The sequence below is a fragment of the Lynx canadensis genome, chromosome C1 (genome assembly GCF_007474595.2).
Source record: "Lynx canadensis isolate LIC74 chromosome C1, mLynCan4.pri.v2, whole genome shotgun sequence".
Lineage (NCBI taxonomy): Eukaryota > Metazoa > Chordata > Mammalia > Carnivora > Felidae > Lynx > Lynx canadensis.
Genome location: NC_044310.1, coordinates 91566530 through 91593097, shown reverse-complemented (window position 1 = coordinate 91593097; position 26568 = coordinate 91566530). Strand labels below are relative to the sequence as shown.

Genomic DNA, 26568 nt, shown 5'->3' with positions numbered 1-26568 from the left:
ACTGCAGCATCCAATCATGTTCACAGTATACTTAGTCTTCTGTGTTTTCTCATTTTTAGAATAAAAAAACTGAGATGGAATTTGTCATTCCCTTGGGCTAGGAACTTTGGCATTTTCTCTCATGCATCATTTGGAATCAATTATCACCAAATTCTACTGATGCTTATAAATCAGTTTCAGGTCTACCACTTTGTTACCAGGGCCATGACTTCAGTCTGGGTGTTTGAGACCTTTAGGTTAGATTTTCTCAAGAACCTCTTTGGTTTCTCCCATGCCACTTCCTTTTTTTTTTTTTTTTTTTTTTTAATTTTTTTTTTTCAACGTTTATTTATTTTTGGGACAGAGAGAGACAGAGCATGAACGGGGGAGGGGCAGAGAGAGAGGGAGACACAGAATCGGAAACAGGCTCCAGGCTCTGAGCCATCAGCCCAGAGCCTGACGCGGGGCTCGAACTCCCGGACCGCGAGATCGTGACCTGGCTGAAGTCGGACGCTTAACCGACTGCGCCACCCAGGCGCCCCTCCCATGCCACTTTCTTCTCTTGGATCCATTCTACAAGTTGTTGCCAGAGTACTCTTCCGTAAGTATTGTTTTCATCATGCTTCTTCATTGCTTAAAATTATTATGATTATTATCATTGGCTGATTTAGGACTCAGTCACCTTTATTAAATGATGTGCCACTTTGAATTGTATCTGATTTGGATCCCTTTAGTGGCTGATGACAGAGAGTATCAAGGACGAAGTTTAGTTTTGCTTATGCTGTTTCCTGTTTAGAATGTGAGCCTTATTCTTTCAAATGTCAAATTCTACCTTTTATTGAGCACAGTTTCTTTCTCCTTTTCCATTAAGTCCCCACAGTATTCCAGACTTCCTTCCTGTACTTTCTTTGGTACTTAAATATTTATAATCTACACTTCATTATTTAGTGGCATTTTCTAATTGCAACAAGTGTTCTAATGATCGTATTCTTATATCCTCTCCACCCTGAAGTCCTTAAGGGAAGAACCATAACATATACTTCTGTTTATCCTATTCTTGGTGTTAAACCCGTAAGAGGTTCTTGGTTGATAATCAGTAGGGAAATTTATAACCTTGGATGTAGATTACTAGTTAGTGTAAAGTGTCTTAATGACATTGGAAGAAAGGAACCTAATTTAACCATTCTGAATCAACCACTACTTGGGCTTTTGAGTTCTGTGCATATTATTCTCCATATAGCATTTAATGCTAAGTACATTAAAAATAGTACTCTATACATGACCTGAACCACACTTGCTCACATCTGGAATTGAACAGGTGCATACAATTAATTTTCACTCTTCCTCCTCTTTGGAAATCAATATAAGAAATGAGAAAGCACAGCAGTATAAGAAATCATGAGAAAGCGCAGCAGTTATCAGGGTATTTTAGGTAATAGAGACCTATATGCAACACATGCAGGAATTGATTGGTTATTTTTCCTAGGATTTCTTCTTGCATCTGTTACAGGATTTCCCACTTAACATATTTCTTTGAGACATCTCCACATTGAGATTGTTACTGTGCACAGGGGTTTCATTTTTGTCAGCAGCCTCTGACAGAATTATAATTTAATGTATTCAGCCTTTGTGCTAAGTAACTTCCTGTAAACCAGAACTTGTAGAGCTGTGCTTCCCTCTAAACTTTTGTTAGTGATAATCTAATATTTCTTCTTAAAGTTAATATTCTAAGAATAGGTGATTTGTATAGTTTTATGCTGACCATTATTAATTTTGTTGTTTCCTCCTATAAGAGGAGGTATTTTTTTAAGGCAAGCATTTTGATTTGAGCATAGTTGATTTGTCCACTCATAGAAAATGATGTGGTGCTTATGACTTCCTGTTGCAACTTGAAAAATGTTAAAACAAAAATTTCAGCCTGTATTCTTCTTGATACATAGGAATCCTTTTTAGAAGTGACAAAAGGCACTTGTTTTTTGGAGGAGTCCTGATTCATAGAATGTTAACAGCCATTTGTATTTCTTTTCCTTGAATTTGTCCTTTTCTACTTTTCTTTGTGGTTGTTACTCATATTGAATTGTAAGAGGTATTTGGATAATAAAAGCATTAACTCTTTAATACGTTTGAGTCTGTTTATGATTATTTTGCTAGATGATAGTTTTACATTTTTATGGATTCTAGTCTCTTGAAATGTTCCATTATGATTTCTCCCAATCATGAGACATTTATCTTGTAAAATTTTTTCAAAAAATTTTAACGTGCAATTTCTCTGGTGTTGGGTGAGGAGGTCATTAATTTTTCACAAATCTGATCATGTTCAGTCAGTTCTCCCTTTATATTTATGTCTGGCCAGATTTCTTTCTAGTTTGCTTTTCTGTGTGAGATTTTCCCAAAATGTCATCCTACTTTGAAATGTCAGCTTACTTCTTCTGTTGTGTAGGTCAGTAATCATGCTCAGTAGTACATCCTGTACAGGTGGTTGTCAGGCTTACTGTTTCTTTGTCCACATCATCTGTGAGTATAAGGCATAGACTGAGTCTTGGGGCATCGCTTGATATGGTGCTCTCTCTTCAGAATATGTGTTCACCTTCCATACAGCTTTAGAATTATTAAGACCTTGCTTCCCGAGTGTGGACAGAGATTTAAAAAGGAAAAATAAAAAATAAAAACCTTGCCAATGTTATTTCTTTCATCTTCTCTATGTGGCCTTATATCTTAGAAGAAAATTATGTGTCAAATTCAAACACATTCATGAGTGAGGAAAGGACTTTCAAAAGTGGAACTCTGCACATTCCAGAAATGAAAAGACATTTTTGAGAATACTGTTTTCTAATCTCTTATTTCCTTTTTAAATTGCTTTTTGACTTTCTATATGTTTGGACTTTTTGTTTTAATTTTCTTTTGTTCTGATAGTTCTCCATGCTGCCTTTCTTTCCCTTGTTGTCCATTTTCCTCCTTGATGTCTGGTCCTCTTGCCAGATGTTCCTGTTTTTCACCCATTTTCCTGGTGTCTTTTTACTGTTCATAGTGGGATGATCGCAGGACATCCAGATGAATGGAAAAAATGTGTTTGGAAGGCTTGCTGTAACATGATTATCTATTTGGTGGTTATGTTTGGATAGAAAGATAAAATTGTCCAACTGAAGCACTGAGGGGAGAAATATCCCATAGATTTACTAACCGAAAAAGCCCAAGGTGTAACAAAACATATTTTAGTCTTGTCATGTAAATATAAGGATTAAAACAACATTCATATGAGACTATATTTTATGAAAATACAGAATTTTCATGAAATAGCAAAATTGGTTCATACCAATCTAAAAAACGATCATAATTTCCTTAGTTACAGATGAAAATAGAGTGTTTGAAACAGAAAGTGTGGCTACAAAGTCTGATTTGCTCAATTCCCTACATAAGACCTTCATTCTCCTCTGGTTTTGAGAACACCTATAGCTTCTGCCACCCTTTTCTGTGTATTTCTGTTCTGTTCTCACCCAGTGGTCCTCTGTGTCTCTGAAGGTCTAGGGAGCATGCTGATTGAGGGAGATGGATAAGAGCAGGAATGCCAGCGTGCCATCCACACCTGTATCATGACTGTTCCCAGACTCCCAGAAGCTGGAGTTGCGGTTCCAGGTTGAGAATCACAGTCCAGGCTGCTGTGGTTGACATCCAAGAGTCTCTAGGGCTTGCCTAATTAGTGGCAATTTATCAGCAGAATTTTATCAACTTTTTCTTGTGTGGCGATATGCTAGTTAATAGAGGAGAGATTATTTCAGAAAATATGGTTTTTATAAACATAAACTTTTACAAACATTTTATAGTGGACAATATGTTGTTACTACATGTCATTTTCTAGTAGTAATAAATTATGCTGGAGCCTATATTTTTAAGTTTATTTACTTATTTGAGAGACAGTACGTGCACGTGCACAAGTGGGGGAGGGGTGGAGAGGGAGACACAGAATCTGAAGCAGGTTTCAGTCTCTGAGCTGTCAGCACAGAACCCAACACGAGGCTGGAACCCACGAACTGTGAGATTGTGACCTGAGGTTGGACACTTAACTGACTGAACCACCCAGGTGCCCTGCTGTAGCCTATTTCTGAAAAGCTTTCTAGCAGTGTTTCTCTAGGAAATTCAAATCCTTGCACTCTTCACAAATAATTTTCTTTGCTCTAAAGAAATGAAAATAAAAAGGTATTTTGTAAAAAAATTTTTTCTAGCTTTCACAGTTTCATAATGTTTTGAGTAATTTGGGAAGGAACTGTAATGTGGGTGCAAATTTGGTATCCTAAATTATAGGATAAAATGGGATTTGTTTATAAAAACTGTTTGTAATCCACAGTAATTGCATGAGTTAGGGCCTTTGCCAAGTGACTTTTATGTTAATGTTTTTGGAGTGTTGTTTAAATATCTTTTACCCTGTTTTAATGCATTTTGAATGTATTTTTCTGGTCTCTTCCCCTAACCTGTAAGCCCCTTGGTTTATAGATTTGTTTCCTTCATAATATTTAGAATGGAGTCTTGCACACTGCAAATGCTCATAAAATATTTGTGATTTGACTCGACTATAAATTAGAGATGTATTAAGGATTCTAAGAATCCAGTTGATGTCTGTGCCATGTCAAGTATACTGTCCAGGGACTACAAACCTGGTGCTGACACAGCAATGTTCTTTTCTTTCTAGAAATGTGATCTCCCTTGTTCAATGAGTTACATATTTTATTCATTCTGTGATCTTCTTTTCATTGGGAGTCAGAATCTTATATTCTTAGGTTGTATCTAATTATAGTCATGACTCCACCCCAAGATGTTGCTGAATTGACAGTGGACAAAGGAAACCTTCAAGAAGTAGCTCTAAGAAAGGAACTGTATAGTTTTGCTTATTTTTCCGTTGCCAAGAGCAACGTAAGAATCGCACTAAGGAGGAAAAAAGATCATAAGAGCACCTCGGAATTCTTCCTGAGGATCAAAGGCACAATCTGATAATACAACAGTACCCTTCCCTCTGGGCAGGTTTCATTCAGGCTTGTGAGCAGTTGAGAATAGCTTATCTGTAGGGAAGTTATAAAAAAATAAATCCTCTGAGGTTTGCAGTATACATTAAAACTTTTAAAATGTTCATACCCTTTGGCCCAGCAGCTTCCCTGCTAGGAATTATTATCAGGAAATGATTAGATGCATGGATAAATATTTAGATACAAAAGCATTCTCATCATTGTTTATAATTGTGAGAAGTTGGGGAGAAAAACTCGTGTCCAACAATAGGACACATTTTATTTATTAAATGCACCTGTTGTAACCCTAAAAAAAACCATTTTATGTGAAAAAGTATATGCCATGGGTCATTGAGGCAACATCTGAAATTGGAAGAGATCTATCTAGAGTCTCTCCTGCCTTGTATCTTACTGTGTGGGAACTGAGGACAAGTTGTAGGGGCAAGCTGACCATTAGTGGGGATTTGGATCATGAAGTGCCCCACTGTGGTGGGGTTTGAGAGCAGGGGCCTTTCTTACTTTTTACGGTTAGTATAATTTCCTTTTTCTAGTCGTCATGATAAAAAATATATGCCAAGGAAAAGAGACTGTAAGAAAATAGTGTTTATAATTTTAAAAGCAATCTGAAAAAGGATGTGGCTGTTGGGAATTTGCTTTTTATGTGTGTTCACTGCTTTTGTCTTTTCTAATCACTTTTCATTGGAAGCACTTTCTTAAGCTTAGTGTGAGTGCTTTCTTCATCCATATGTGTTAATCCTGTGTTCAGCAATGGCCCTTGTTCATGAGCATTTTCTAAGCATTAGCATTACTTAGCCCACATGTGTTCCATATTTTTACTAAAAATGGACATTTTAGCATTAAAACTTTAAGAAATCCTGTCAGCTAAGCTCCTAGGACATTGTGTAAAATCTCTATTTTAAGACATAATTAAATATGTATGTTGAAAGCATTTTTCTAAACAGGCATTTGGATTCTGAAATCCATCATCATTGTTCAAGTGTGTGAAAATAGCCAAAATTGGGTCTTGACTGATCACCTGAGCACTATATTTCTGTAAATTATTAAATCCCAACACTTGCCTCTTATTTGTACATGTAAAAGTTTCTTTAGGGGAACAATCAGAATTTGCTCAGTTTCTGTTCCTACTGATCCTGGACTTTGACACTGAAATATGTTGCCACATTGACTACAAAAGAGGAAAAGGAAAATCCAGCAAGCATTTTCCATTGCTTTTAAAGAAACATTTCATTAAAGTTAATAAGTTTCATCTAATGCTTCCTTAAGGTGGTGCCAAAAGGCCAAGGATTTACATGGATTGCTAGTATCTTTTAGGGCTCAGGTGTTCACAAAGCTTAGTCAGATTTAGAGGTTAGGAATGTAAAGGAAGAATAATGGGGCTGGCATGTCATGCCAGTTGTACACTGGGGAATGCCAGAGGGCACTCTTTACAGAGATTTACTATGTGCTCAATGTACCAGACCATGTGCATGGCCCTGGAGCATCATTACCCTGCCCTCCCTTCTGACTTGTCCCTCAGAGGAGCAGGGATATTAGATGGAATCAAATAGGCACTACATAATCCAATCTCATGAGTCTCTCCAAAAAGCCTTGTTTCAATATTTAAGAGCAGGAGATAAATCAGATTTTTTTAGTATAGGGATGAATAAAGTCTCCACTATATAAAGAGATAAGCAGCAGAGTTAAGTGCTAAGTATTGAGTCTAACTACAGTGGAAAGAAAGTTTCTGTAGTATCTAGTCTTGCCCTTTGAAACATCTATTTGAAATAAAATATTTGAAAAAGGAGCAAGAAGAAAGCATTAGCATTTGGATTGAAATATTCTTTCTTACAAAAGTACTCTGATTTGATGTGATCGTTCTGACACAAAAAAACAAGAGTTTCAGTGGCTTTAAAGTAGTTCTTTTTTTGGGTGACGATCATGAGCACCAGAAAATAAAATTCACTGTGCATCATTATGTTGTGGTTACATCAAGTTTGCTCTATAGCGTTAGAATGAATGACAACTCATTTGGAGAAAAAAGATAACCAGTGGTTACGATTTGTTGCCATGCTTTATTATATAGGATTCAAATTAGAATTAGTGTTTTCACAGGATGGAAAATTGTGTCAAATATTCCAAAATATGTTCGTACCGTTAAGGACTGAAAATGCTGAGAAGTCATTATTGGTGGCAAGTAAGTTATGTTATTAATTTACATATTCTGTGTTTATGCCAGACAATTTTTTGGGGGGTGACTTGGTTTATGTTTCGTTCACTTACGATTTTAACACACTTGGATATGAAAAAATTAAATGGAGATACATTGGGGGTCATATTTGTGTTACTTTGATTCTGGATTTTTTTTCAATCTGCAAGGACTTGACATCTTTCTCTCTTCCATGAGTGAAGACCATAAACAGAAAAGGGAAATAAGGAAACTGATTTTGAATCAGGAAATTTCTCACAATTGGCACTCTTTCAAAGTACTATAATTATCCCAAGAAACAGCTTGCTACTCCTCGAATTTTTGGGTCTCTCACCTCCATGTTATTACTTTTTTCTGATTAGCTTTGCTTTCATCAGTTTTCAGTTTGGAGCTTCTGATAATATTTTGTTTGAACAAAGGACTAGCTTCACAGAGCTTATGAAGAGAAAGTGTGAAAACCATTTCTGTTTGTTGTACAATTCTGAAAACATCTTTGCATTGAGAAGTTCTGTGTACGCTTATTAGTAAAACTTCCAACAATATAAAAATATTAAACTATTTTTCAAAGAGTACTTACATCACTATTTGAATTGAGTGGGAATCATTTGAGATGGAAAATATGGAAGTTTAAATGTATTCCTTTGCCTAAATAGTCAATAAGAGCATTTTGCCTGGGTTTGAAACCCAACTCTGTGCCCTGCAGTTGTGTGGATCAAGGGCAAGTTGTTTAACCTCGCTATGACTCAGTTTCGTTGTCAGTGAAATGGGACTAGCAATAAAGATGTTAAGAGGATAAAATGAATTAAATACATAAAGCAATAGAGCAGTGCCTGACCTGTGATAATTTGCTAAATAAACAGGAAATGTCAAAAAAAAAAAGAAAAACAAAACAAATTCCGTGGAAGTTTTACTTCCTCGATAAATAGCCACCATTATTGAGAGTTCAGTGTATGTCCTTGAGTATCCTGTTTATCAGTGCACAAGCAGCTGTCCGGCTGGGGGTTGGGAAGGAAGGAATGTGGGCAGAGGACTATGATGGTTCAGTAGCCGTGTCTGAGGGTACCCCTTCCTAATTCTGCACAGGCCTCTTCCATTGTACAGAGCAGTGGGATTAGCAAGAGACACCCTCAAACAACCTGGCTTTTAGAAGGCGCAATTAGAGTAAATGCTCAAAAGTGTATGAACTGAATTGTATGTTCAGCTTCCTTAGAATTCTCTTCTGGTTTTTGTTCCTTCCACAATACTGTTTATATCAAATAGACCTGTATGGGGGCCCCTGCGTGGCTCAGTCACTTGAGCATCTGACTCTTGAGTTGGTTGTGATCCCAGCGTTGTGGGATCCAGCCCCACATGTAAGCCCCACATGTAGCTCTGCATAGAGCATAGAACAATCCCTCTGCCCTTCTCGCCACTTGTGTTCTCACTCGCTCTAAAAACAAACAAACAGGGGCGCCTGGGTGGCTCAGTCGGTTGAGCGGCCGACTTTGGCTCAGGTCACGATCTCTCGGTCCGTGAGTTTGAGCCCCGTGTCGGGCTCTGTGCTGACAGCTCAGAGTCCGGAGCCTGTTTCAGATTCTGTGTTTCCCTCTCTCTGACCCTCCCCCGTTCATGCTCTGTCTCTCTCTGTCTCAAAAATAAATAAACGTTAAAAAAAAATTAAAAAAAAATAAAAACAAACAAAAAAACCCAAAATAGACCTGTATGTAGTTACTTTCCATTTTTTAAATCAATAATTTATCCAGGGATATCCGTCTGGGTCAGTTGGTTGAGCGTCCAACTTTGGCTCAGGTCATGATCTTGTGGTTCGTGGATTCAAGCCCCCTAGTTGGGCTCTGTGCTGACAGCTCAGAACCTGGAGTCTGCTTCAGATTCTGTGTCTCCCTCTTTCTCTGCCCCTCCCCTATTTGTGCTCCCATGGGCGTGTGCGTTCTCTTTCTCTCTCCCTCCCTCCCTCCCTCCCTCTCTCTCTCTCTCTCTCTCCCTCCCTCCCTCCCTCCCTCCCTCCCTCCCTCTCTCTCTCTCTCTCTCTCTCAAAAATAAACATTAAAAAAGCTTAAAAAAGAATTTATCTAGATTAATACAGAAAGGTAATACATTTTAAAACTGCACTCTTGAATTAAATCTGTCCTTGAGTTGTTTCTCTATATCAGTGGTTCCCAAACTGTGGTCCCCAAATGAAGAGCATCACTGGCATCTGAGAACTTCTTAGAAATCCAAAATCTCAGGCTCTGCCCTAGGCCAACTGAATAGGAAACCCTGGAGCTGAGGCCCAGCAATCTGTCATCCAGGTGATATTGGTGCAGGACAAGGTTTGAGGACTCCTGCCCCATATAAAAGCAAAGATTAAAAAAAAATTTTTTTTTAACTTCGTATTTCTCCTTTGTCATTCTTCACCCTACTCAGAAGCAGTGATATTACTGAGGCATTCTGTGTCTGCTGTTTTTGTATCCTGAATGTCATTCACTACAGTTGTTCACATAACACATCTCTAATCATGCTTTCAAACTTTATTCCAGTATAATTCACTGGAAAACCTCCCCTGATCCAGAGATCTGCCTGGTCTCGACTCTTTTGGACTTTTTGGAGCCCTATGAGCACCTCGTTCTTAGCTCCTCACACTTGACTGCAATGGTTTATTGACCAATCTCTCTCTTTTCTGTAGTGTATGGAACACCTTGAGCATGTTAACGGTTCTTTCTATCCCTGACACCAAGTGGGATTTATGGCATATGTAGATGCTAAGTAAGTATTTATTGATGGATATCTTGAAAATGAACAAAAGAGTAACTTCTCCAAGACTGAGTGTTACTGAAAGGTAAACTGGTGTTAAAGCTCAAGTGGTTGACTGTGAGTCCCCTCAGCTGTCAGATGGTGTGTGAACTTCCTCCATCACTGTTTCCTGCGTTGTAAAATTAGCTTAATTCCTACCTCACAGGTTCTTGTAGAGTTCCTGACACACAGAAAAATGGTCACTAAAAATTACTAAAGTACTAAATTACTAAAAATTAGTACCTTGTACATTTCAGTAATCTTAGGATTTTTATTATCCCACCTTGAAGTCATACATTTTTTTACTTTTAAAGTCGTTTTTCTCGTTAGAACCAAAAAGCAGATAAACTTGATTGAATTAAACTATTTAAGATTTTGAAGCAGAGAAGGTAAAAAGATGAGTCAAATGTATTGGTGGAAAAAAATTTTAATCACTATGCACTTAGGATGTGAAAAAGACTCTCATGGTAAATCAGCATAAATATACTTAAGCATTTATTTTACAAACGGCAATACATGTTCATTTTGTGAGCTGCACTTGTCAGACTGTCATAAAAATCGACTCTGCCATGATTTCCAGGAATTTGGGCAGCTTTTATTTTTACATACACCTTATAAACATACTGCGCTCTCTAAGTCTTTGATGCTTATTTAGGCCCCAAACAGATATATATCCTTTTTAAAGGGGTCATGGGTCAAAAAATTATACCCATCATCTATTGAGGGAAACTAATATTTATATATTTTAGTAGGAAAAAAATAGAGACTTTCCATGGAATCATTTACATCAACGAATAGAACATCTATGGCCAGTCCAGCACACTGGTGTAACATCTTGTTTCTAAGAGAATTGGTTTCTAAAAAAATAACGGGCAAAGATTATACCACTATTGGCTCACTGTTTGGAGTTGGGAGTGCGACAGCTTGGTTGGGTAGAGTTGAGGTTAGAGATCCAACTAACTCATAATTTTGGAGATGAAAGCCTGGAGCCCAGAGAAACCACACAGTCTATCATGGTCTCAAGGAAGGTCACAGCTGGAACCAGAATCATAACCTCCATGCAGTCCCATGCTGGCTACATGACTTCTTGAGGTAGTCCTATTGACAAGGTCTTTTTTTTTAATGTTTATTTTGGAGAGGGGAAAGGGGGGGAAAATGAACAAGTGAGGGAGGGGCAGAGAGAGAGGGAGACACAGAATCCAAAGCTGTCAGCACACGGCCCAGGGTGGGGCTTGAATTCACAAAGCGTGAGATCATGACCCGAGCTGAAGCTGGATGCTTAACCGACTGAGCCGCTCAGGCGCCCTAACAAGGTCATTTTCTAAGAGCCACTCTATACCATTTGATGCCAGGAACTTTTTGATGTGGCCTGAAAAAAACGTTAAACTTTTCTGTTGTTTTGCTTTTTAAATTCAAATAATCAGTTATCCCATTCTTAGGCTTAGGATCTGATGGCATGGAGTTAGGGATGAGGTGAGGATCAGTATAGGCATCTGAGATGTGACGCAGTCAGGAGGGTGTTTTGGTTCATTACTTCCTAATAAGCATGGCTGTTTCAACCTGGCCTTGTCAGAATAGCTGCTTTGAAACATCCAGTTCAAGATGTCCCTTTGGAGAAATTCTAAGGATATGAATGTTTGACTTCATGCAGGGCCATCTACTGGTCTGGGTTTCCTTTCTCTATTCAGCAGTGAAAGACTCATGACTTAAGTGCATTTTAATAACTGGATATAAATGTTTGAGTTTCGGCTGCCACTGTAGGATTTTCTTCTTCTTCTTTTTTTTTTTTTTTTTACATTTATCTTTATTTTTGAGACAGAGACAGAGCATGAGTGGGGGACAGGCAGAGAGAGAGGGAGACACAGAATCAGAAGTAGGCTCCAGGCTGTGAGCTGTCAGCACAGAGCCCAATGCGGGGCTTGAACTCGTTAACTGCGAGATCATGACCCAAGCCGAAGTCAGACACTCAGCCGACTGAGCCACCCAGGCACCCCAGGATTTTATTCTTCTAATTCAGGTTGCTGTCAAATACTCTCTGGGGAAAAGAACCTTAAAAGATCATGTAGATTTTTTAATTCTTTTAATGTTTATTTATTTTTTGAGAGTGAGACAGAGCATGAGTGGGGGAGGAGCAGAGAGATGGGGAGACACAGAATCTGAAGCAGGCTCCAGGCTCTGAGCTGTCAGCACAGAGCCTGACGCAGGGCTTGAACCCACCAACCGTGAGATCATGTCCTGAGCTGAAGTCGGACACTTAACCGACTGAGCCACCCAGGCGCCCCAAAAGATCATGTAGATTTCAAAACTTGCTAAATGTTATATTTTGACAGGATATTTATTTGGGGGGGTTAGAAAGGAGGATAATAAGGAGTGCTTGGGTGGCTCAGTCAGTTGAACCTCTGACTTCAGCTCAGGTCATGATCTCATAGCTCGTGAGTTCAAGCCCTATGTCAGGCTCTGTGCTGACAGCTTGGAGCCTTGATCCTGCTTCTGATTCTGTCTCCCTCTCTCTCTCTGCTCCTAACCCACTCACATTCTATCTCTGTCTCTCTCAAAAATAAACGCTAAAAAAATAATTTTTTAAAAAAGGACGATAATAAAAAGAAAACAGCATCAACACTGAAATACTAGATCTACCATTGCACAGAAACCAATTTAAAGTAGATCTGGCTTGGTTCTCTCTACAGCATTTCATTACCTAATGTGCCATAGGGATTTTGATGTCGCGGTGGGTCATGAAGGATGCCATCATGGCAAGGGTTTAAAGGCCATGAATTACTAAGGTATTTAGACATGAGTTATCTTGGTAATTTCATCTGTTTACAGATGTTTTCTCAATCGGGAGCTGTGCTTTGCCAGAAGGCGAATTGGCTTTACAGATAAAACCAACCACCTCTGGCAGCGGGTCACTGTGCCTCTGGTGCCTCCAATGTCTGAGTCTGTTTTCAAAGGTAGGCTGGAAGGAGGAGGATCTGAGAAGCAGCTTCTGAAGAGAGAGCAGATGCCTCCCTGGATAACTCTGATGAAGAATTTTCAACTTTGGTGACTTTATTTTTCCTTTTTGTCATATAATTAAACTGTACTCATTCTTCAGGTGAAATACTTCATCTGAGGTTAACCTGAGATAAAATGTGAAACAGAAAAGTGTATCAGAAAAGCAAACAAACAAACTTGGGACCAGGACCATCAGAGTTTGGCACCATACGCTCACTGGGGTCATTTTGCCCATCTGGGCTGATCTACATTTCTACAGCCTTGGATTGTTTTTTCTGAGCCACTTCTTGATAAACACTAGACCCTAGAGGAAATTCAGATTATCTTGGAATAACCACATGTACTCAGGAGCTAATGACCAAAAAATACTCCTTGCAAAATATCTAAGTTCCAGAAAAAGAAGTCTTCCAGGACTCCTAATGTCATATCCCTTTCAGGATTTAAAGGCCACAGGTTGTGGAGATCTAAAGTGACAGATAGTTAACACTGCTTCAAAAATAACTATTTAAGTAATTCAACTAAAGTTACTCCTAAAGAGAAAATCAGCAAGCACTTGCAATTCAAGAGAGAAGGATTCTCAAAGTGAAATTAAATAATAAAAATAAAAGTTAATCTTAATCTTTTTCTTAAATCATAATGCAAGTGAATTTGAAAAAGCTGATTAAATTCAATATAATTTAGTTGGAAAACTTAATGTATCATGATTGTGCATGCTCCTCAGCAAAGACTGAAAAGCAGAAAAGCAAGATAAAGGGAAAAAACTGCATCAGATGTATTTCCATAGAAACCTTATTTTATGACTGCTGGTTCATGTGTGGTAGAATGTGCACGCACACACACACACACACACACACACACACACACACACACACCACAAATAGTTGCAAATCACTCGGTAGGAAACCAGACTACCCCTGCGCCAGTTTGAGATTTGTAGATCCAGCCTAACACAGGTTCAGATTGGCAGCCCTGAGGTGACATATCCCAGTCTCATGGACTTGAGGCTCCTGACAGTTCTGGGTCAATTTTTTTGACCATTGTCAACCACAGCTATCTATCATTGGTCCCCACTGGGGCAGCATCAAGTTTCTAAATGATGCCTGGATTTAATCCTCTCTCTAGTGTATCTTCTACACTCTGACAAACTGAAGTCAGATCAGATTTCCTAAAGTTTGCTCAAGCTAGACTCTTGCCTCTGGGATTTGGTGTATCTAGTAATGTTCAAGTTGGGTTGATCCCTTTTTCATAATGCTTGTCACATTCTTTTTCTCCCCTCAGATCAATGCACAGCTAGACTTTTGTTGAAACAACTTCCTAGGTTTAGGCTCCTTCCTCTGAGCTATTTTATGCCGCAACAGATTAGTATTCTTGACACACTGCTTCTTGACAGTTCGTTCTCCAGCTCAAAAATTTTTGCTGGCTCCCCATATAAATAATATATGCAGACTCCCTAGCCAGGCACTTGAAGCTGTCTGCCTCCAACTTGCCTCTCCAACCCTATTTCACACTCATCCAATGAGTGTTCTAAGGGCCAAGCCTGGCATGTGATAGGTGATGAATGTCCTGATGGGTGGCCATCAGATTGACTAAGAGAACAGTCAAATAATTGATATGTGTAGACAGTGGGGATGTGTTAAGTAGAAAAGGCCTGTCTGTGTGTGTGGTAGTTTCCTCCTCACCATAGTGGCTCCCTACTCCCCTTTTAAAGTCCATTGTTTTAGCTTCCGCTGCTTCCACTGGAGATGGCCATAGGCATCAAGAAGTGTAGGCACTGGCTCTTTGACCACATCAAGCTCTGACACCCTGGGAGTGCCACGTCACTCTTAAGCTACCACCTATACTTGTAAACTGAGGAGTTTGGTCCAATCTTTTCTCCATCATGGATCTGTTTCCTTTTCTGCCATAACTCTAGGCACTTTGAAAACTTTTGTCTAGACTTATGCTGTCCACTGTGGTAGCCCTTAACCACATGTGGCTATTGAGCATTTGAAATGTGCCTAATCTGGGGGTGTTTGGGTGGCTCAGTCGGTTAAGCATCTGACTCTTGATTTTGGCTCAGGTCATAATCTCATGGTTGTGAGATCAAGCCCCACGTTGGGCTTCATGCTAGATATGGGGTATGCTTAAGCTTCTCTCTCTTCCTCTATTCTTCCACAGCTTGTGCGCGTGCATATTCTTTCTTTCTACTCCCTTTCCATCCCCCCCTCCAAAAAGGAAGTATGCCTAGTCAGAATTTGGTGACCTGTAATTGTAAAGTACACACCAGATTTTGAAGATTCAGTGTGGAAAAAAATACCAGTATAAAATGTTTTGATTTAGATCTTGATTACATAGTGAAATTATAAGTTATAGGTATAATGAACTAAATAAAATATATGATTAAAATTCATTTCACCTGTTTTTATGTTTTCTGGTTTTGTGTTTTATGTTTTATGTAGCTTCTTAGAATATTAAGGTTGTGTATGTGGCTCACATATTTCTATCAGCCATCTCAGGTCTAGAAACTCAATTTCTTTTTCTTTTAAATTTTTTAAAACGTTTGTTTATTTTTGAGAGAGAGAGCATGGGAAGGGGAGGGGCAGAGAGAGAGGGAGACACAGAATCTGAAGCGGGCTCCAGGCTCTGAGCTGTCAGCACAGAGCCTGACGCGGGGCTCGCACCTGTGAACCATGAAGTCACGACCTAAGCGGAAGTCAGATGCTTAACCAACTGAGCCACCCAGGCGCCCCTGGAAACTCCATTTCTTACATAATGAAGAATTAGTTTACCTGCTTTTTAATTGTTAAAGCGTATATGAAAATGAGTACTTTTAAGAAGTATGAAATGACCAGTGTTACCAGAACATAGAGATGTGAAAGGAGTGTCATGTTATTCTCCCAGTCTTGCAGGTAAAGGTGTGTTCTCCTAGGTGATTTGAAATGTGAGAATAACTTACACCTCCTTATTCTCTGTGAGCAGTTCTGAGGCTGGGACTGAAAATGGGACATTTCCAGGTTGGCACAAGGGATGTGTTCTGCTCCACTGTCAGATCCTGTCATTCTGGCATTGCCTTTTTGTTCCCGGACTCTTTGCCATTTCATCCTTTAAAGTGGTAATAGCTGTGTGGGCAGCATTCAGGTAGCAGAAATGTTTGCAGGCGGGTTGCATGACATTGAAAGTACGTCAAGTGTGGAAAATGTGTTGACTTTGACCCAGCTGTATGATTTGTGGGCAGCTTTGACAATTCATTTTATTTTCCAAGTCCCTTAAGTCACATAGAACGTTCCCGTGTACTTGAGATACATAAACGATTTCTCCTCTGGCCTGATGCTAACGCACAGGATGTGCCTGCTTCAAGTGAGTTGTGTGAATGCACCAAGGCTCCCAATGAGCTGGCAAGACAGAGCTGCTCTGCTAGAGTCATTACTGAGATGGGGTGGGGAGTAATCAGTGTTTACCTGCCGGACCCACGGTGAAATTCCCATGCTTGGTAGTGAACATTAAAATGGCCACTTAGTCTTTGTGGATTATATCTCTGCTTAGAGGCAGGGAATCACTTGCAAATATGGCCATGTTTTCAGAACTAAACCGTTTGTTTTACAGTTGTGTACAAACGATTGAATTCTTTATTATTTGCCTCCTAAGTTCAACATACTGCAACACACCACTGTAAATTTAGGAGAAGCAGTGAATATTTGTGTTCATTCTGATTTCTAAATACTATGCTTCCAGACAGCTAACTCTGCACTGCTGAATCCCAAGTTTCATCTCTGGTATTTGGACCCAGAAGATGGTTCAGACAGCATTTGGGAAAAGTTACTTACAGCCTCTTTTACTTGGTGGGAGAAAATTAACAATGCTGCTGCCAGTTTGCCTTTTTTCTGCCTACGCTGTAGTAGAAATATGTTTATTTTGACACCATCTGTGAATTGTAGTAACATGAATTTTATGCTCTGGTAGGGTTTCTATGAAAGGTTCTAGAATCTCTGGAGCACAGCAAGCCAGGTGGTTGGGCAGGGCTAGACATGGAAGGTATGGGGAGAGTAGAGCCTGGAAGGGCATAGGGAGTGTATCAGATCTACTGAAGACTCCTCAGTGCTGGTGACTTCATCTCTTCGTGAGGGGTAACATTTAAGAATTTCAAGGTAGACACGGAGTTGGTGGTGGTGTATGACATGGACACTTCTGAAGTGTCACACAGCCTATATGATAGCAGAGTAGAAGACGAGTTTGAGGGGAGTGAAACTGAAGGCATGGAGACACAATGGAAGGCCGTTCCAGTAAACGAAGTAAGAATTAGAGCTTGGGATAAGCCAGAGATGTGGAAGAAAGAAGGAGTTGGATCTGAGAGAGATGCAAAAGGATGAAGTGATAGGATTTAGGTGTGCAGTGTGAAGGACAAGTACAAGTCTGAAAGATTTCCCAGTGTCGGGACAGGAGTGAGACTGTAGGCTCCCTGGGCATAGGAAGGGGAAGCAGGTTTGAAGGAAAGGTACTCTTTTTGGGGTCTTAGAGGTAGAGCTCAGAGGCCCAGAATGCACAGACAGCAAGACCATGGTGGTATAGAAATGGATCCTGAGACAAGTGCAGGTCGTTTGGTTTAGAAAAAAAATTTTCGCTTAATAATATAAAAACAGGGGGCAAAAACATAAGAGACTCTTAAATATGGAGAACAATCAGAGGGTTCCTGGAGAGGTTGTGGGAGGGGGCATGGGCTAAATGGGTAAGGGGCATTAAGGAATCTACTGAAATCATTGTTGCACTATATGCTAACTAATTTGGATGTAAATTAAAAAAATAAAATAAATTAAAAAAATTTTGCTTAATGACATCATCTCTTGGAACCTGCAAAATACCCACTGTAAGAAAAATATTATTCAGGAAATGGCAACTACAAAAAGCTTCTCAGACAGTAAGGTACGTGTGAATCTGCTCTGAGTAGGCAAGTGTTCTCATGGAGTGGGTGGTTCAGAGGGTGGTAATTCTCTATTAACCTGCAGACAAAGAGTTGGGGAAATTCCCGATTGCCTTTCAAGATGTAATCCAAGGTCACCTTTTCTAAAACGCCCTTTGAGCCATCCTTGCTCTAGCCTTCAGGCCGAGGGGGACATCTGGCCTTGCTCTCTCCCCTGGGCTGCAGGTATTCTTTGTAATACCAGGTCTGTGTTTTTGCTTACTACCTATATGCTCTTTCCCTCCCAATGAATGGTGGGTTTTTTGAAAGGGGGAAATATATAATCTCTATTTTGTTACCTTCAACATGTGGAGTGTATCAGGTATATCTAGCCTATAGTGAGTGTTCAGTAAATGTTCACTGAATAAATTCAGGGGATTTATATACAGCGTGGTAAAGTAGAAAGAGAAATAGTCTGGACAGAAGAGAGGGGACCTGGGTTATGACACCAATTCTGCTATTGGCTCTTTGACCCTGAACGAGCTAGTTAATTTTGCTGGACCTTGGTTTCCTTATAGGCAAAGGAGGTTGAACAAGAGTCTAGGAAATCCATGAATGGTCTTCAAGAGATTCCTGGATTTCTTGAGATGAAATGCAGAGTTGTGTATACTTATGTAGGTGTGTATGTACATATGTATACACACAGACACACACACGTACATACACATACATACACATACATACATACAGGTCCACTCCAACCCCCAAGGAAAAAACCAAGGACTTTCAATGTACTTCAAAAGGGAGCTATGACTTAAAATAATTAAGAATCATTGAATAAAATGTGGTAGCTTTAAAATTTCTGTATTGGATGGAGTTTGGCCACAGGAGGTGTGGCCCTGTGGGGGTGAGGTTTAACCAAAGGACTGGTCTTGAAATTGCTATTAAATGACAGCCTACTTACATAGATTTTTGTATTTATTTGAGGCAATGAGGCATGGAGATTATGGGGAGATGTATGCTAAAGCTTCTCTAAACCCATCCCTTGTACTGTCACTTCTTAGAGCTTTTTAAATTCTATGTGAACTGTATGTGATTATAGTTCTTATTATGTGTTATCTTCATGAGTTGACTAGGCATGGGACATTCTTTTTAACATTTGCTTTGGCAAGGTCAAGTGTGATTGTTTTTGGGCTCTTAGAGTTACTTTTGCATGACAGGAGTTTTTGTTTTTGTTTTCTGAATATTTGCATGGAAAATTAATTACATGAGAGAGGAAAATGAATAAGGAAAAAAATTTACCATCCACAATCTTTTTTTTTTGAACCTAATGAATGCTATAGTTAGATAAACTTAGTGACTGTTGGCAAGTATTAGACACTGGCCATCATGTACTTGAACAGAGGTATAACCTTTTAGATGTATGCACAGCCATTGGAAAGCTTCGTGTTACATCCTGTGTTAACTTGAGATAGATATCTCACATTGTATTTTCTGCAGTGCTTTGCAAAGACCACGTGTTATTTTACTAATGATGACAGTGACCACAGTGGCATTAGGAAATAGCAGAAGTATGGGACATCCTTTTATATGCTTTTTATAGACAGAAACTGAGAAAGGTAAAGGAGCTAAGGCACAGGGCATATGCTTAACTCCCATGGCCACCCAGCTAGTGAGAAACAGAGCTGAGATTTGAACTCAGAACATCTGGGTCTTTTTTTTTTTTTTTTTAAGCAACATTTGAAGAGTTCAATTATCTGCCAGGCAGATTTTTTAATTAAGTTTTTCATTTTAATTCTAGGATAGTTAACATACAGTGTCACATTAGTTTCAGGTGTACAAATAGTGATTCAACAATCCTATGCATTATTCAGTGCTCACCATGATTAGTGTACTCTTTAATCTCCATTAGAACATCTGAGTCTTAAGTTTGTGCTCCTAACCAGGCCAGGAGGCCCCTAACCTCCTAAAAGGAGGTTCTTTTTTTTTCTGTAGGGCTTTACTTTTGAAGTTTCAAAACAGTAAGTATAGACTAATTCTTACTTTTATGATCATTACCAAGGCCTGCACAAACAATACATAATTTGGATGCATTTAACCTATATAGATACTCTTTGGTCCACTTCAATTTAATTTCTCATGGTGCACAATCTTCTTGATACAGAAATATTGTTCAGTTCATCTTATCTGGCTGCTCCGCTTTGCTTTGCCTGTAGGGGAGGTGGTCCACACGTTTTCTAGCAGCATCCTACAGTATTCAAAGCAACAACCAGGTGTTTTAGGGAAGATGTAAAATGTGCTGCTAGAACTATGACACTAAGCTGCAGTGTATCTTAATGGGGCAATTTACTGTGTGAAATTAGAATTGCAAAGAAAATTAAGATAATGAGGTCTGTTGATTTCCTAGGAGGCTTAAGGTAAAATATATTAGTCTGATAGTCACCATCTGGTTGGGTTTAGAATTAGGCTTCTTTGAGAGTCTGGTGTCTGGCGTGCCTGGGTAATACCAGGTCTCTGGGTTGCACCTGATTGAGTCTATAAGCCTGTGTTTCTGTCTGAATTATTCAGTCCAGCACTCCCAGCCAAGTTCTGTCTGAGTTATGTCCTCTGAGCTTTTCCTCCATGACCACATGGGGCATTTACTCTCAGCCTGGAAGAACCATGATGTGGTGTTCCTGCCTATAGCTTCAGCTGCTGGATGATAACTTGATGCTCTGGTGCTGCAGTGCTACAGAGCTTTCTTAAATGACTAAGCTTGTCTTGCACTTGGGGTTCAAGTCTACAGCCACCAGATTGCCTTGTAGAGCCCACCTCCCTGAAGTGTCACTTCCCTGGGAACTAATGGTGAGGTCAGCTCTCTGCTTCTGAATTTTGATAATAGCCTTTCCATTAGATCAGGGAGAAGTATGTGTGTATGTATATATATGTATATATGTGTATATATATGTATATACGTATATATGTGTGTGTATATATATATACATATATAATTATATGTATACATATGATATAAATATATTATTATATTTATATTATAATGTTTTATTTTATATATATATATATATATATGTATATATATATATTTATTTATTTATTTTGAGAGAGAGAGCATGAGCAGGGGAGGGGCAGAGAGATTGGATCCCAAACAGGCTCTGTGCTGTCAGCTCAGAGCCCAATGTGGGGCTTGAACCATGAGATCATGACCTGAGCTGAAATTAAGAGTTGGATGCTTCACCGACTGAACCACCCAGGCACCCCAAGGAGAGGTTTAAGAGGTAAAACTTGAAGGTAGAGAACTCAAGTAGATAAATCCACAATTAACTAGCACTTTTTGGCAGATGTGTGTGTTGGTTCCTATGGCTCTCTGTGGTTATTGTCTATGGCCATGGCTTCCTTAACTCAGGAACTTAGAAGTAACTGTAACATACTGCTTTTGCATGGATGACTTCTTTTAATTACAAACTACATTATCAACAGCATGAATATGCTGGATAAGCAGAAAGTAAGAATTTTCTTGAAGGTCTCATGAAGAGAATAGTTAAAATTGGTAGCTTTATTAGTTTACAGTTCTTATTGAAAACTTTTATGGCTTTTAAACTTACTAATGGGGATGGTAAAAGTAAAGAGCTCAAACTAAATTAAAATCACCATTAAGGGGAGAAATTTGATGGGAAGGGGTTGCCACTGTATATACTGCCTCTAGACTTGAGAGAGGCAATTCTTTTTCATATTTAATATTTAATTTTCATAATGGGCTCCTTCTTCAATTATTCATTCATTCCCTGCTTGTGCCAGGCTAAGCTCTTTACATATTTTTACACATATTATCCCCAATCCTCGCAACAATTTTGCAAGGTAAGTATTAGTCATTCATTTGTTTGAGCAACAAATATTTTTGTGTTAAGTGGTTGTTATGACCCTGGCTGTGAGCTAGGTGGTAAGAGTGGAACAGTGAAGAAGCAGTTTGAGTTCCCTTACCTTGAGGTGTTGTTCATTGTTGAATGGAGAGACAGTAAATAGGTCATTAGAGTGCCTTTTTATCTTAATATACACTTCAGCGGTGTATAAATGCATAAAAAGTTTTTGAAGAGCAATGGTTATACTTTTGACATCCTCATCTTGTCTAAGAATCTTTCCTCTAGAAATACCTGCACACAATTGAAAAGATAATTGGTAAGGATGGTAATGCCACCATTGTTCTAATAGGCAAATGTTGAGAAAGCTCATTGGCAGCAGAATGGTCAAATCATTGTTACACTCGTATGCTGTAATGTTGTACAGCATTAAGGTGAATGAGGTAGATCTGTATGTGTTGACACAGCTGTCTGGGATATATTATTAAATGACAAACTCAGGTTGTAGAAAAGTCTGTATAATAGAAACATATTGCCTAAAATAATAATCATGAAGAAAAGGGAACAGAATAGTGCAGGAGTCACACCAGATTTTTAGCTTTGGTGCCCTTTAAGCAGAGGTGTCTGTATGGTGGGAGTGGGGGGACAACTTCTGTGTGTTACTGTGTTATTTCAGTTTGACAAAATAAACATGAGTCCTTTTCAGATGTTTTAAACAGCAAAGGTGATAGGTAGAGGGCAGAGTTGTGTCTTACGGGAACACAAAGGACCCAGACTGGAGTGGGAGATGTCAGAGAAGACTGTGGTAGAGGGAATGGCCTGTCTGAATTCAGGATGTTCATGGTCAGCATGAGGAGAGACACAGAATATGTGTCCTGCTCAGGAGCATCCCAGTAGATGGCTTTGGAGCTGGCCACCTCTATACTTTAAAGGTTTATCCAGGTTGTCCTGAGTTCTTCACTTTGTCTCCACAATACATCAGCCACTCTTCTTAAATACTTCTCACATTTCCACCTCTTCTCTATCTCAACTGCTGCTGGTGTAGACTTCTCATTTCTCAACTGGATGATTGAACCCCCCCCCCCCTCACTAGGTCTCATGACCCCTTGTCTGTATCCCATGTCCTTCTACCCCTGTTTATCCTTCACTGTGCTGAATGATCTTCTAAAAATGCAGTTTTGGCCTGGGTATCTTCCTTTTTAAACTTTATAAATGATCTTTCATAGATTTTGGGATCTAATCCCACCTTCTAAAGCAAGCATATAGAAGCCCTTCTTACCTCTTCCACCTTCCTCCCACAGTAACTGTTACTTATATTATTTGGAAATATTTTACTTTCCTTAAAAATGCTGCTCTTCTTAACAAACAAGGAATAACATGGATTTAGTAGTTGGTGGTTGTCCTATTAACTTGCAAATGTTCTGGCTAGTTACCCCTTTGTGAGTTCATGTCTGTAATTTCATATTATGTTGAGGTAACGATTTATAAATCAATAAATTTCAGGGAAAATAGTCTTGCTGCCCTTGGGGATATTTTCTTTTGTAAATATTCTTGAATGAATGTTTCTAATGTCAGGAGAATCTGGCATTAATTTTTATACTTGTCTATTCCAAATCCGGATATGCTCCACCTTTATAGAATACACACTGTTCTAAAAACACTACATTGACTAAACAGACTTATTTGCTTTGGCTAAACTTAGAATTAATGGATGGACTTGATGTACGATCAGATAGACACAAAACTGAGAGATGGTCCTGAGAGATTTACTTTAAGACATGCTATGTATTATTCTTCCATCCTTCCTGTCCACTGAATTTGTATCTTTATTTTTCTATTACTGAATGGTAATAAGTAATGCTTTTAAGTAAATAATAGGAATTGATTTCATCTTGGTGATTTTCAGAAATGTTTGAACTTTATAAACATGTAATACAGGACTAAAGTGATAGACTGTCTTTTGGCTCCCCCTGGCGGACAATTGTGCACAAAACTCAACGGTCTTGGATGGGGATGGTTGTGAATAGTACCAATGGTGGGAAAAGGGACACAAAATACATTCTTACCTTTAGATACATTATAGTTATTTTAGAAAATATCTCAATAAAATATATTTCTATTATAATGTAAAATAGCAGTGGTGAAATATATCACGTAAAATACCTAATACTAATGCTATTGCTGTTTTTCTTCTGAGTAATGGCAATGCTGGGACCATAGCGTAAAATAGAATTTCAGATAGCAGATTTCACACCACAGGTTTAAAACGGTGTGCATCAGGATAAGGTTGATGCTAAAATTTGACAGTACTATTAATTCATGTGTATACTACTTAGATTATTCCAGAATCTTCCAAAAGCTAGATATTTCTCAGTAATGCATAATTTTGGAATTTTAGCAAATGGTTATTTTTGAGTTAGCTTATTTTGATAAACTTATTTGTTCATTCATGATCTTCTGAATTTACAGATTCACTGAAGATTCTTTTATCTTTATTATGGGGAATTAATTGATACCTGATTGTGTCTTGCTTTCATATCAGATGTTCAAAAAAGTTAAACCAGGAAGAAATAGCATAGTCTTTCAATTAAACTTTGTCTATAATGATAATTTTATATAATAAAAGTTCACCTTTACTGGGTTAATCATTTGATGGGCATTATCTCACTTAATCTTTTCAGTAACCCCATGGGGAGGCTGGTAGTTAGTTGTCCTAACCCACATTTTATAGAGCTTAGGAAAGGTGAGCTTAGCTAAAATCTGTGAGCCAGGGCTCAACCAGATTCTCTTGCTCCAGAGTTATCTGTTTATAACTTCAGCAGTGTACTTCTTCCTGAAGTAGGCAAGAGATAGGTACACGTGTGGCTAATACTCTTTAAGAGACTTCTGTGGCGTACTGAGACGTTGCTAGTAGGTCTTGGTATTTGAACTGAGGAATTAGAAGATGAACTCAGCTCAGAGAGAGATTTTTGCCTTTCCCACCCCTCATTTTGAATAGGACTTACAGAAGAACCTCTTTAAATTTTGTTTAGTTTTGAGAGTTAGGACAAATTATATCTGTTATCATAGAAATAGGTTTCATGAGAAAAATACATTTTAGCTCTTTGGGTTCATCACTAACTCTTTGAGTGAGATAATCTTAGGTGTAAAAGTGGCAAGGAAGGGTAAAATTGCTAGGTTCTAAAACTATAGCAGGGCACATTTAGGCGTAGGTACCAAGGTCTTCATAAGTAATCATTAAGATTAGATAGATAGATAGATAGATAGATAGATAGATAGATAGATAGTCAGTCAGTCAAGGGGTTAGGAAACTCTTTCTGAAAATACTCAGAATAATTTTCTTAAAGTTCGCAATTATAAAGAATAGCTATCATTTAAACAGTTTTCATGTATTATCTTCTTAATTCTTACAGTAACCTAATGATTTTTAATTACCTAACTATGATTATAGGCAGTATCCAGATGATAAAACTGAAGCCCAGGGTAGTTAGGCAGTTTGCTGGAGGTTTTTGGCTAATGAAATGTAAAGCCAGGATTTGAACTCGTTTGAACTAGCTCAAGAGCCCACACTCTAAACCACTTGTCTGTATAGCAGTGTTTTCCAGTAGAACTCTCTGTGATGATGCAAATGTTTGATGACTGTATATTGCAATACAGTAGCCACTAGCCAGATTTGGCTACTGGGCACTTTAAATGTGGCTAGTACAACTAAGAAACATTTAAATAGCTTGTCCGTGTGGCCAGTGGCTACTGTACTTGGACAGAACAACTTTACAAGATCTTTCAGATTTTGTAGAAGTGGAGATAGAAGACCTTTAGTATTACCTCATCTAAATTCTTGCTTTAATGATAAGGAAACTGTAAACCAGATGCTTAACAATCTGCTTAGAGTAACAGTTAAAGAAGGGACCAGATTATAACCCAGGAGTTTATAATTTTCGGAAACCGCTCTTCCCATTCTGTACTTTTGTTGGTATCTGCAAATTTACATTTCTGCTGCCATTGTTAATCTTAGATTGTAAGATTATCTTTGAAAAAAATTCTTATCTTTCCCAAAGTACATGTCTAATTAACGCTTTCCTTTTTTTCTCAGGTTATAGAAACACTGTCACGACTTTCTCGCACACCTATAGCGTTGGCCACAGGAATCAGGTAAGCTTGATTCAAGTGTTCATTTGCTCAATGAATGTAATGATTATTTACTGAGTGGTTACTATTTGTAAAGGACTTTGCATACAGGGACCATATCTCATTCATGCACACACAGTGCCTGGTATTTCAGTGCCTACTACACATTTGAAATCAATTGAGCAAGTAAGATCTTATTTATAGAGTTGAATAAGATACATTGGCTAAACATCATTGTCAATTCACTACTGATTGTTACCGGTAGGGTTCTTTGTTTTCTTAATTTCCTCCAACATTTCATTTCATTACATACGATTCATCAAAACAAACACAAATGCTCAAGTAAATACATACTTAAAAGATGTTGTAGTACATTTATTTCCTATAGTCCATAACCATAACTCACAACTTTCAGGAATTCAAAAGTAAATCAGATAAATATAAAATAATATGTGTACAAAGATATGTGTTGAGGATTGGTACTAAGTAAAAAAGTTGGAAATAGGTTAAATTAATTGTGCCATCTCTGTGCAATGGAGTATTATGCAGTCAGTAAGCATGGAAATGTAGATGTGTATATCATGTTGGACTTTTTCTGTTTACTACATTCTCAAATTATATCAGTCAGAAAATCATATTTTTAGTAACATTAATGATAGAAAGTTGCAGTAGCTACACAGCTAGGCCGCATAGAAATGGAATGGATCTCATTTTTTACCTTGTTTTCTCAGAGGTCCATTCCTTAGTCTCCAGCCTTTATGGGGCTCTGTG

At 38.5% G+C, this 26568-nt stretch overlaps 1 protein-coding gene across 1 annotated transcript in view; it reads left to right on the top strand.

Moving 5' to 3' along the window:
• Positions 1-26568, top strand: part of VAV3 (vav guanine nucleotide exchange factor 3) — a 375285-nt gene that overhangs the window by 144021 nt on the left and 204696 nt on the right. The window contains exon 3 of the mRNA XM_030328294.1: positions 25763-25821. Coding sequence (XP_030184154.1) covers positions 25763-25821 — 59 coding nt within the window. The remainder of the gene's footprint in view (positions 1-25762; positions 25822-26568) is intronic.